Source organism: the organism of the source record quoted next, unplaced genomic scaffold (genome assembly GCF_019419815.1).
Source record: "Pyrus x bretschneideri cultivar Hongxiangsu unplaced genomic scaffold, Pyrus_bretschneideri_v1 Contig26, whole genome shotgun sequence".
NCBI lineage: Eukaryota > Viridiplantae > Streptophyta > Magnoliopsida > Rosales > Rosaceae > Pyrus > Pyrus x bretschneideri.
The window spans coordinates 1,166,766-1,179,588 of record NW_025999568.1 but is presented as its reverse complement, the minus strand read 5'-3'; the positions used below and the strand labels follow the sequence as shown (position 1 = coordinate 1,179,588).

At 38.2% G+C, this 12,823-nt stretch overlaps 1 protein-coding gene across 11 annotated transcripts; it reads right to left on the bottom strand.

The window, feature by feature from the left end:
• Nucleotides 1–8,454: 8,454 nt before the first annotated feature.
• Nucleotides 8,455–12,823, bottom strand: LOC103935637 (pentatricopeptide repeat-containing protein At1g80150, mitochondrial). 11 transcript variants are annotated; one of them, XM_048587239.1, is made up of 5 exons: nucleotides 10,892–12,821; nucleotides 9,714–9,794; nucleotides 9,566–9,624; nucleotides 9,232–9,283; nucleotides 8,455–9,003 (listed from the first exon to the last, which is right to left on the bottom strand). In XM_048587239.1, the coding sequence occupies exon 1, from the start codon at nucleotides 12,319–12,321 to the stop codon at nucleotides 11,122–11,124; it is 1,200 nt and encodes a 399-aa protein (XP_048443196.1). In that variant the 5' UTR covers nucleotides 12,322–12,821; the 3' UTR covers nucleotides 8,455–9,003; nucleotides 9,232–9,283; nucleotides 9,566–9,624; nucleotides 9,714–9,794; nucleotides 10,892–11,121. The 11 variants fall into 11 exon arrangements, with proteins under 11 accessions (XP_048443196.1, XP_048443201.1, XP_048443205.1 ...); XM_048587244.1 differs by having other exon boundaries at nucleotides 9,714–9,791; XM_048587248.1 differs by having other exon boundaries at nucleotides 9,566–11,852; nucleotides 11,976–12,823.

Genomic DNA, 12,823 nt, shown 5'->3' with positions numbered 1-12,823 from the left:
TCCGATGGTTCAAAATAAACCAATGTAGAATTAACAAAGAAATTTTTAATAGGATCAGTTTTGGTGTTTCAAATTTATTTCAGAGTCAGCATACACAAAATGATATATGCGGAATCAATTTACACAAAAAATATGTATGCAAATTAGTTTATGTACATAGAGAATTTATATAAAGATATATGCACAATCAGTTTATCAGAATTAGTTTATACCTCTTCCAATTGCTAAGAATTTCAATGTTTACAACATCTATGTTTTCAACTGTGGCCCAACTTTTGACAAAACTCCAGGGTAGTTTTGCTGCTAAACTTCAAAGGAGGAGGGTGAACAACAAATACAAAATTATCAAACATGCTCCTTCATCCCCTTTTTCTATACTAGCAGCAAATGCAATAATCAAAGAGAAATTTTATGTTGATTTTTTTGACACTCAATAAAGTTGTTTTCACCAACTTTGGGATTTCTGGGTCTTCTGTCGACTACGAGACTTTTTCCCTTTGTTTGGCATTCCATAGATGTGTTACTATTGGGTTTTTTTTTTAACAAATTTTGGCTTGAGTTCTTCAATTTTCTCTCTGAAAGCCATCATGTTGACTTTCATTTGTGCATATTCTTCATATGATGTTCGATGCTCCTCGGATTTTGGTCTGCCCCATCTTTTACTAGAACTAGCGTCTGGACTGGTTTTCTGTTTGCTTACAGTGTTTAACCGTAGGTGAAATCTTCCTAAAATAAACAAAAGTTGGTAAATTGATTCAATAAAACTGATATTACAAGTATGAACTAAGAACATAAACTGATCTTGCAACAAATATGAAATTGATATTACATGAATGAAATAAGAAGATAAACTGATCTTTCAAATAATATGAAACTGAGCATGCAAAAAATCTGAAACTGATCATGCCAAAAATCTGAAAACTAATTTTTGCGAAAAATGAATTAAAAAATAAAATCTGAAACTAATCTTACACAATCTATTTTTACATACGGATAGTCTAACACAAACTGATCATTGAGAAATGAAAGTGCTCTTGCAAAAATATGAAATTGAGCATGCAAAAATCTGAAACTAATCTTGCAAAAAGTCTGAATTAGATCTTGCAAAATGAACTAAAAACATAATATCTGAAATTGATCTTACACAATTTGATTTAACATATGATCTATACGCAAACTTATTCTGCATATATTTTTTTTCAACTTATATTGAAAATTAATTTTTACAGAAATGCAATAATAATCATAAAAGTATCACACACAAACTGCTTCTACATAATTACATAAACGAATTTTACAAATGGATAGTATAACTGACACACCTTGACCCGAAATGTCCACTAGGACTCCGAATCGAGCTATGTTGGTCGACACTTGGGAGGTGACGAAGCCATAAAGTGTGATGATGTGGAAAAATGTGAATAAATTCAAACCTAAGAGTGCCTAAATACCAGAGTGCGCTGGTGACACTTCACACGTGACGTTAGAGCATAAGTAAGTACAGTGAAGTGGATAAAAATTATACCCTCAAAAGTAACCCTGAGATTTGCCAAGAATCCTCATCGATATGAACTTTCACCAATTAAAACCTGGAGGGGCGCAAAACAGAAAGTGTGAGTGTGCAAAAACAAAGCTTTTTAAAACCATTTCAATTATCAAAGGTAGTAACCCCTTGCCGTAAACCCTGTATAATTTCCCAGAAAATAGAATATATACATATATCAAAACCATACTCGAATTAGCAAAATCCACATATATGCCATGTCAAATATCTCAGCATAAAATATGTAAGCTAGGTGATATCAATCAATGCAAATGATATGTCAGCCGGAGTCACCTAACGTGACCTGTACAGCTGAATCTAGAGCTCATCTATACAACCAGAGTCACCTAACGTGACCTGTACAGCTCAAATCCACATCTCAACAAATATACCTGCACACGAGTCGGAACCACCTAAAGTGGTCTGTACAACAAGACTAGGTGTAAATAAATACGCTCAAGTGCTACGATCACGTGAAGACTATGCGAATAATCGTGGGTCACCTACGAGTCGGAACCACCTATAGTGGTTTGTACAACAGGATTGTGCACCTAACTTGGATCCAAGATGAGCGTATGGTGCGGGAGGTGAACATCACGTGAAGGACTGTGCCCTAACCACGAACGGGAGCACTAACACCGGAGTGCATGTTTATGAGCTCTCAATGCATCTCAACATACTCATCAACTCACATTAACAATCTATAACTCACCTGGTACCTACTTGAGCGTCCACAGCGTCAAATCACAATATGCATACTATACTAACTCATAATCTAAGTATAAATCATGAGGCATGGCATTTCAAAACATAATTCCATTTAAACGCATTTTCTGGGAAAAATACCAACCATATATATATATACTGAAAATAAAAGCCCACTCACCTAAAGTTCATGCTACAACTCCCTAGCATAACCATAGAGGCATCACGAACGATTGGCGCCTAGAACAATTATCAAATCACAACTCAGAATTCTTATCAATAAAATATGTAACTTACATAACACACATCCGTACGTAGTTTGATTCGGACGATCCGCATCACAAATTTCTGATCCTTTACTTCCAAAGATCTACATTATACTTCTAGACAACATCCTAAAGTTCCATTACGATCCAACAGTCGGATTTCCGCCAATTGCCAAAACCAATTGGCGGTAAACATTTTATTTTATGAACTTACAAATCAAATTTGGGAAGATCCATATATCGGATTCCTGATCCATAAGTTCCTATGGTCCTCAAATATTACGTACTATAACGTATTAAAGTTTGGTGACAATCCAACGGTCGGATTGTCGATTCACATCTTTACCAAGTAACGTATCTTAATGAATTTAGGTCCAAACGATCAACCTACGTTATAAAATTACCAAAAATGAACTCAAGACATCTAATTTAGTCTAAGAATAACATTGACGGCCCCTGGCCACCTGCTGCCTTGGGTGGCGGTCGGCCGCCCCGACTCGTCGGAAAATCCAACTATTTCCAAAAATTACCAAAATTTACATGAATGAAGATCTCAATGAGTAGAATATACTTTATACCTGCGGCCAAGTCTAATTTGGCTGGGGAAACCTCCAATTTTGCTCAAACTCGTCGGAACCCTAGAAAATGGTGGTTGTCGATTCGTCGTCTCCTAAGCTCCACCGACCCAACCACCAGTTGGGCCTTATTCTTGGGTCCAAGGGAAGGCTAATTATGGTGGTAATCGAAGGAAATGGTTGTAGGAATGGCGGATTCGCCGTCTTGCACCCATCGAGTTCCCGGTTCGATTTCTACAAATTGGAGCCCCAATTGACTCAGGTTTTTGGTAGAAATAGGAAAGGAGAGGTTGTGAATAAGTTCCCAGGTGAAAGCTCGGTGAATTTCTCCTGAAAAATTGCTAGAGGACGCCAGAATTTGGATTGGAGCCGCCAGGTCTACATGCGGGTCGTGGTCCGAAACGGGTCAAGGAGAAAGGGTTCCTGATCCCCTGTTCTTCGTTCCATCCTTGGCCCTCTCTTCCAACCTCCCGATTGGCCATCTCCTCACCTCCTTCTTCTGGTTAGTCACTCACTCCCTCTTCTTTCTGATTGGGCAGTAGCCCTTCTTTCTTCTCTTCTCCCGTTCCCCACTTCTTCTTTCTCTTCTTCTTCAACTTACAAAAATAAATAAATGATAAATAAATATAAACATTATAAAAATATATAAATCATGACTAAAACAAAAGTACTTCTCGAGTTTACTGTTCCGTAAAACTTTAATCATAACTCCAAATCCTCTTCTGCTGGCGCCTACGAGTCCGTAATGTTGAGTACTTCCGGAAAACGCTAAAGGATTAATTCATACACCTCACTATATGTTGATTAACAAAAGTCAAGACCCTCGCCTCTAAGGGCATTTTCGTAAAATCACGCTTTTAAAATTTGTAAAAACATAAAATTAGGGACGGGTCGTCACAATCTACCCCCCTAAAAAAAATATTTCGTCCCCAAAATTTGAAATCACTAATTATACATAAAATACTCCGAAAGATCGTAAGAAAATGTACACATAACGAAGAAATCAACTAGAGCGGTTGCATAAAAGAGAATGTCATTCCATCGTGATCAGAGTGCAGTGATTCCTCTTTTATGCCTCCAAGGTCAACCTTTCCTTCTCCTTCAGTACCATGCCAAAATATAATATTTTAATAAAACATGGGGTCCAAAAATAGACGTATAAAGCATAACATCAGAATACATTTGTAATGAAGTAAAATTAAAATAGTTGTACTGAAATCAAAAGCAAACATAAAATATTTTCACAAACGCACTCATAGTATAACGTACTTCGAAATTTAGCATGTAATATCTTTGGATCAAGCCGAAACAACAAAAAACTACTTAAATAAGTAAATACAAATACTAACATAGAATGACCTACTTGTTTACTTGCTTAACGAACCCAACAAATAAGTCATTGATATTACGGTCTGCAGCCCACAATACCGACAACCCACTGTTCTCTCGATAAGCAAGTAACAATCCCCGTGGGTGTAATATTACCATCTTGCCCCTCATAGGGAAATGCACATACACGCCTCGATTGTGCTCATTCACTACCTTCTTAGGCAACATCGTCAATAACATAAAATTTTCTACATCATAAATTCAATCATTCAAATACTTGTTTGCAATACTCTTTTGTAAATCACAAGTTGCGCATACAATATTTATATTATCTCTCAAATGATGTCATACTCCTAATCAGGAATGTAACCGTAGTTACCCATAACTCTAACAAAAGTAAGCGTCTACCAAATATGCACTATGCATAAGGTCTCTGTATGTCAACTCCAATGGTAACATAGCTAGCCCAAAATTGTAACCGTAGTTACAAGCAACTAAAATAGAGATAATGGTATGCTGCAACCATGCTAATGGTGGGACAAACAAGATACAACTCGTCCACTAACGTCTGAATAACTCGTTTCAGACTAATGGTTAGTCTAGGGGTAGAAATGCGATACTAAAAAACATCTAATACTAAACAAATATTTTGTACTACAACGTATTAAAGTTTGGTGACGATCCAACGGTCAGATCATCGATTCACATCTTTACCAAGTAACGTATTTTAATGAGGTCCAAACGATCAAACCTACGTTATACAATTACCAAAACCGAACTCAAGAAATCTAATTTAGCCTAAGAATAACATCGATGGCCCCTGGCCATGCGCCGCTGTGGGTGGCGGTCGGCCACCCCGACCCGCCGGAAAATCCAACTATTTTCAAAAATTACCAAAATTTACATGAATGAAGATCTCAATTCAATGAGTAAAGTAAACTTTATACATGTGGCTAAGTCTAATTTGGCTGGGAAAACCTCCAATTTTGCTCAAACCCGCTAGAACCCTAGAAAATGGTGGTTGTCGATTCGTCGTCTCCGAAGCTCCACCGACCCAACCACCGGTTGGGTCTTATTCCTAGGTCCAAGGGAAGGCTAACTGTGGTGGTAATCGAAGGAAATGGTTGTAGGAATGGCGGATTCACCATCGTGCACCCATCGGGTTCCCGATTCGATTTCTACGAATTGGAGCCCTAATTGACCCAGGTTTTTGGTAGAAATAGGAAAGGAGAGGTCGTGAACAAGTTCCCAGGTGAAAGCTTGGTAAATTTCGCTTGAAAAATTGCTAGAGGACCCCAGAATTTGGATTGGAGCTGCCGGGTCTACATGCGGATCGTGGTCTGAAACGGGTCAAGGAGAAAGGGTTCCTGATCCCCTGTTCTTCGTTCCATCCTTGGCCCTCTCTTCCAACCTCCCGATTGGCCATCTCCTCACCTCCCTCTTCTGGTTAGTCACTCATTCCCTCTTCTTTCTGATTGGGCAGTAGCCCTTCTTTCTTCTCTTCTCCCATTCCCCATTTCTTCTTTCTCTTCTTCTTCAACTTAAAAAAATAACTAAATGGTAAATAAATATAAAAATATATAAATAATGACTAAAACAAAAGTACTTCTCGAGTTTACAATTCCGTAAAACTTTAACCGTAACCCCAAATCCTCTTCTGCTTGCGCCTACGAGTCCGTAGTGTCGAGTACTTCAGGAAAACGCTAAAGGATTAATTCATACACCTCACTATACGTTGATCAACGAAAGTCAAGACCCTCGGCTCTAAGGGCATTTTCGTAAAATCACGCTTTTAAAATTTGTAAAAACATAAAATTAGGGACGGGTCGTCACAATAACACAAATTGAATTTGAAAGGATAAACTGATTTTGAAAAAATATAAATTGTAAAATAACAAGGTATATCTTGAGGAGCTTAGTTTCTACTGAAACTTAACCTTATAATGCAGAAATGAAAGTGCTCTTGCATAAATTGAGGAGTTCAGTTTTTTTCTTTTAATTTTTTTTTATGAAATAGTAGGTTTTTTTTAGTTTCTAAACCAATTTTTTTCCAGACTCTTTTGCAAAATAATTTGTGTTTTCGAGGGCAATGGATCTTTATTTTTTTTAAGGGAGACGTGGAATATGTAAATAAACAAGTTATGAGTTGTGGTCACCTTTTTATGGGAGAATTGATGCTGCAGAAATGTCTTTTGGGTTGAAAAACGATCAACTCTCTCGTCTTTGATTTTGTAGAAAACTGCTGTGTAAATTGAATTTCGGCTGTCATTTCGGACAAATGCATAAATCTCAAAAATTAGGCAGTGTATTTATTGGTTTTTGGTATGAGCAATTGAAACTTTTGGTGAGAGAGATTCGAAAAATGTGGAGGATGAAGAAGAATGACGTGAGCTTGGAGGTTTTGTAGAGGGGTAATGACAATTCGTTTCAATTATGTCTTTTTTTTTTTGTTAACGTTGGCCATTTATTGATGGATCTGTGTGGGTATTTGTTAAAGTTTGGTTCTTGTCTTTGGGCTGGGTTTTATGCTGTTTTGGGTTTTGTCTCTTTTTGAAATGTTTAAAAACTAGTAGAGTTGTGTGAACTATGTTATATGTTTTTGTCTCTATAGGTAAGGCTCCCTAAAATTTAACATCTCTTTTGGAGATGCTTTAAGAGCAAAAGAAAGAGATGTAAAAAAATTCAAATCAGCATTAACTGTAAAAAATGATAGCAACAGTATTTCCAACAATAAATATCTAGCATGGCATGGATTGCCTTCACCTTTGCTACCAAAATTGACAACAACTTGAAATTATTTTTTAATTAATTATTAAATGATTTTTACTATGAAATATAATGTGAACCATGGCTTTTTTAAACACTCAACTAAGGGTGGGCAAACGGCCCCTAGGCCCGTGGGGTGGGCCGGTTCCACGCGGTTCGGGACGGGTACGGGGCGGGTTTAAAATTTGTAAAGACAAAATGGGGCAGGGCGGGGCGGGTTCACAAAATTATCGGGGCGGGGCGGGTGCAAAAGACTTAGGAAACAGGGCCCCGTTTGGACCCGTTTCTCCCAATTCTCACAAAATTATCAGAAATCCCAAGTCTAGGAATCAGCCCCTCCCTCGATCCCTCGACGGCTTAACCTTGACTCCAACTCTCAAATCTCAATCGTCTTCTCCAGCCTCACCTCACAGAAACCACCCAGCCCATCACCGCTGTTGCGAGTCAAGACCAACGCAACAGCACCACCCATCCAGCCATAGCCATAGCGGCCGCAACATTGCTGCCCTCAGAAACTCAGCCTAGAGAGAGAAATAGATAGAGTGCAAGAGAGAGAAGGATAAAATGGCGTCATTGCTGAAATCTTGGGGGGATCTAAGGAAAAACTGGTTTGCCCACCAGCACATGAAGGCCGTCTCCCAACACCTCCGCCATTACGGTACACCTCCTCTTTCACAAACCCTAACTTCTTTCTCTCTCTCTATATGTATCTGTGTATGTATAGACCGATTTGATTGTATTAGATTTGAACTATGCTAAATTGGTAATGAAAATTTAGGGCTTCGATACGACGATATGTACGATCCCTACTACGATTTGGAAATCAAGGAGGCTCTGAGTCGTTTGCCAAGGGGAGATTGTGGACACTTGTAACCAGCGCTGAATACCTCCCCAAGCATCTTCAGGTTCCTAGTCGATCATCACATAAAAAAATAACAAAATAAATAAAAATCAAACGACCTGTGGACCTGGCCCGAATCAACCCGTTTCAACCAGGCTAGGTTAGGTCCGGTTTCTGTGTTGAAATATGTTGTCCCCAGCCCGTGCCTAGCCCTACACTCAACAAGCATTGCTTTTTGATCAGTTGTGTGAAAATATGTATAGGAAATTAGGAACTACATTCTCAAAGAATTCATTCCACGAACCAAATAGAAGAGGATATAAATAGAAATTTTTTGGATGGGGAGAATTCAGTGTGATATTTTGATACAAACCTTTCTCTACAAGTCAAATAATTCGTCACTGGCTCGCTTGGAAAACATAGATCAAGTGAAGAAAAAGCTCAGATGTATAAATTGTCTCCAATGAAAATAATGTTTTCGTATCACGTTCTCAATAGTCGGATATCAGTAGTTTTTTTAGAACAATTGAATTGAATTGAATTGAATGGCACTAAAGAAACGGGGTGCAGCCCGTGTTACATCGGAGAGTAGTTATCAAATTTCTACTCAACTTCCAGACCAAGCGCTAGAATTTATAAGAATAGGGAGCAGTCAATAGCAGCGCACTCTCACCTGTCGGAGGGAGTTTAATGTTCAAACTATCTGAAACTGCAGTACAATCAAACAATATTCTCCGACGAAAGATCTGTGATTTCATGAGAAGCTGCGTATGCGCATAATAACTTATGAAGGACAAGCTCTGACTCATGATGCAGCAACTCCTCACCTTCTTTAGACTTTCAACTTCTATCTTTTCCCCTCTGAATGCACTAAATCAAGTGTAATGAATCGACTCCCAGCCTGCCTTGCCTCCTGCGAAGACTCACTCTACCCAGAATATGAAAAACTCATCTCCCAATCACTTCGCTGCTGAATAACTGTTACACATGTAGCACCAATTCTCAATTAAATGACCCAGTCAATCAAAGACATACAACCAACAACAGAAAGCGCACGCACTCGTACACTCACTACCAAATAAAAAAAATAAAAATAAAAAAAATAAAAATAAAAAATAAACCTATACATTAGAGGCATATAGTCAGGCTATATATTATGAAAGAAGATTCATGTGTTGGGCTCACTGACAGATTTGGTATCCTTACCCCAAGGAACTGTGATGCACCTCGAGGGGCAGGGTAGAAGATGATTGGAATTCTGTAGAATGAAATCACAGCAAATAAATAATCTGATTATATTTTGGAAGAGAGAAAGAGAGAGAGAGAGAGAGAGAGAGAGAGAGAGAGAGAGAGAGAGAGAGAGACAGTAAAATAATAGTAAAAAATTAGAATTCATTTTACAAGAAATATCTAGCCAATAAGCCATGTGAGTTATTTTCTATTCTCTTTTTTATAAAAAGATTTTCAAAATCTTTTTGGAACCATTTATGCTTCATCAGGTTCCTCCACCCCTCCACTGAAAAAAAAAACACGCACTCACCTTCCACCCAAGCGTTATGAGATTAACAAAGCACTCTTGGGTTGAGATTCACCGTATATCTGTTATACATTATGCAAACTACACAAGTCATATTTCATGTCCAGCTAATCCACATTATACAATGTGCACTATAGTAAAGGGTTCTCACCACAAAAATCGGAATTTCAATTGATCTTTAAATGTTTTGGGGTGATGTCCAGGTGCCAGATCCGTACATGGCAATGACCTTCTACAGCAGGGAAGGAAGACAAAAAAGGGTTTTTGTTCACATTTGTGTTAATTATTTTAAAAGGGTAAAATCACATTTCAAACTCTGTTTCGAAAATAGTGCTTTAGAGAGTAAACTTAGGGCTTAAACAAAATCACTCCCTATTACATTTCTTTGTTTTACAAATCTTAGAATACCCTACACATCAACTAAATTTTAAGTAATTACTGAAACTGAATCAAAATATATTTTCTTCATATCTTATCCTGGAATTGAATCTAGACCTTGTCACAGTCCAGGTTTCGTTCCATCTAACAAGAAATATATACAGGACCAAGAGGGCTTAGGGAAATATCGGTATTGCAAACATGTTGTACTCAAGTTAAGCCAAACGCTATCGGTCCAAGAAAAGAAAAGAAACACATAAAGGCAAACACTAGCTGTAAGGTGAACTCACACTATGAAAACCACGCATCGAAATTGCTAACAAGGATATGCAGATTTATTTCAACGTAAACATACACAACATTTAAATCAGTATGCGGATGTCCATAAATGGCTAAGCAACATTTGATCTAGCATTTTTTCATTAGTGTATGATTATCATATACATGAATCACATACCTATTACCCTATTACCTATCGGTACAGATGGCATGAGAATGAGAAGCTGGATTATCTATAAACCCTATATGTTTCTGATCTTGCCGTTAATTAAGAGCTTGAGAAAATGGCCGAGAAGATGTGGCAAGTTTGGGACATAAGAACAACATTTAAAATTTTCCAGAGGCTAGTAGTTCAAACCACCAAAAATTCTAGTTATGATACTAATGTTAAGCACATAACTAAATAAATTATTCACGGCAATCTTATATCCTTATGTGTTACTTCGAAGCTGCATAAGTTATAAGGCCTCAATTATAATCTACGGCATCTGATGATATAAGTAATTTTAATTATTAAAGTACTTATTTCTTCCAAAATTTAAATAATCCAAATTACCCGTGCAAGCATTGTATAAACAATCAAAATCATAGAAGCTAATTACCCAAGAATTTGCAAAAAGGGCTAACTGCAGCATTATAGGAGAACAATTGCACAATGAACAATGAACTTACAACAATTTTGGGCGACAGCTGTCCCGTTCAAAGCTCCATTCAACTGAGGTGGCAATACAAATTATTGAGGAACCAGGATGGCCTTTTTGTATAAATAAACAAAATTCATGTCAATTGCTCTGCAGATTTACAAATGAGTAGGTGAAAAAGAACACTAGCCCTTGGCCCCTTGTTGAGCCGTGCAGTTACATAATCAACCGCATTTCAGTTTTCTAGTCCTTCATCTTATTTCAACTCTTGGTCAGTATGGTTTGCAAAGCACCCAATTGTTTTGATGAAAATGGAGGCACTCTTTTTTGAACCAACATCATGATTGCCTTAGCCTTACCAAGCTGGTTTGCCTTCTTTAGGCCTTCAAGCAATGTATGAATGGTATCCACATTCGGAAACCAATTCTTTTGCATGCAATCTTTACACATAGTATACGCCAAATCAAAATCCCCTCCTTTACAAAGATAATGAATCATAGTCTGATATATTTTGACATTAGGGTTGTATCCCTTTGCATGTAAAGCAGAATACACCCTTTTGGCCATTTCAAGATACCCTGCCTGACAAAAACCTTTGATGACCAAATTATATGTAACCTCATCAGGTGTCATCTCAATATTCTGCATCAAACCCATCAATCTATTAGCTTCCCAGGCTCGTCTCCTATGTACCAGAAACTGGATTCTAACATTGAAAGTCGCAAGATTAGGCAAACACCCCTTCAGTATCATAAGATTCCATAAACCATTACCAATTTCCCACCGGTTGTCCTTGTAAAATGCTGACATCAGTGTTGTGTATGTAAAGACGTCTGGTTTTATTCCCAACTTCTCCATATGTACCATGATCAGATATGCTTTAACCAAAATACCCATTTCGCAAAAAGCCTTGATAACAATATTCACCGAATATATATCCACTTCAATGTCAAACTTCTCTGGAATCTCCCTCAGAAATGCCTCAACAGCTCCTAAATCACGGGTTTGAGTCAGAACCTTGAGTGCAGCATTGAAAGATTTAACAGTCCTAGAACAACCATACAAATGCATATCACAAAAACTATCAATAGCATGCTTCGTCATCCCAGCCTTACCATACAACGTTATAATCCTCATAATAAACCCTTCCCGCCGACCTTGTGGAAGACTCTTCTGATGCTCAAGCAAATGTTCAATGTAATCAAACCGGCAAGCTCCAGCAAGACGAGACACAGTGTCTTCAAATGCAAAGCGGTTCTCAATGACAAGTCTATTGTGCGCGTTCGCCTTAAACAAATGAAACAGTTTTTCGGGGTCTCTCTCGGCTTTAAGCTTAACCAGGGCAGGCTCTTCTAATGGTTTCGTATTCAAGACTCGATTGGACACGGCTGCAGGGAAATCATTCGAGGTTGTGGCAATGGCGGTATTACAGAATCTGCGACTGGTTCGCAGAGAGAGCATGTTTCAGGACTTTCCCAAGATTAATGCACACCCATCCATCGACATCGGCATTCTACACAAACCATTATGAATCGAAAACCCAATTCAAAATTCGAAGAACCCAGAAATATGAACGCCCAAAAGAACCAGAAATTGCAGACTTTATCATATATTGTTCAAATTTTCAGAAACTGGAACATACCCATTTGCTGAAATCGAAGGTTTTAGGCACCCACCCGAGAGGAGCTTCAATGCCCGTGTGCAAAAGCAAAAGCCCAGAAACGCAAACACCATCAATGAATCGTACATTCCCTCTAATCAAATCAAATTAACAGAAGGCTTGGATAAAATCGAGAGAGAGAGAGAGAGGAGGTTTTAGCATTGGGGATTTGAGGGAGAGGACATTTGGTTAAGTGATTAGAGTTGGCCGGGACTCTCCGGGTACACCGAAAAATCCCTCCTCTGGGTGGGGGCGTTTTGGCCCTCCTGGGGGTTCAGGTGTTTCTCTAGGTTGGTTTTTCTT

What these genes read in the sequence shown, in the direction of transcription:
- LOC103935637 (XM_048587242.1), bottom strand. Translation starts at nt 12,321, where the DNA reads ATGCTCTCTCTGCGAACCAGTCGCAGATTCTGTAATACCGCCATTGCC.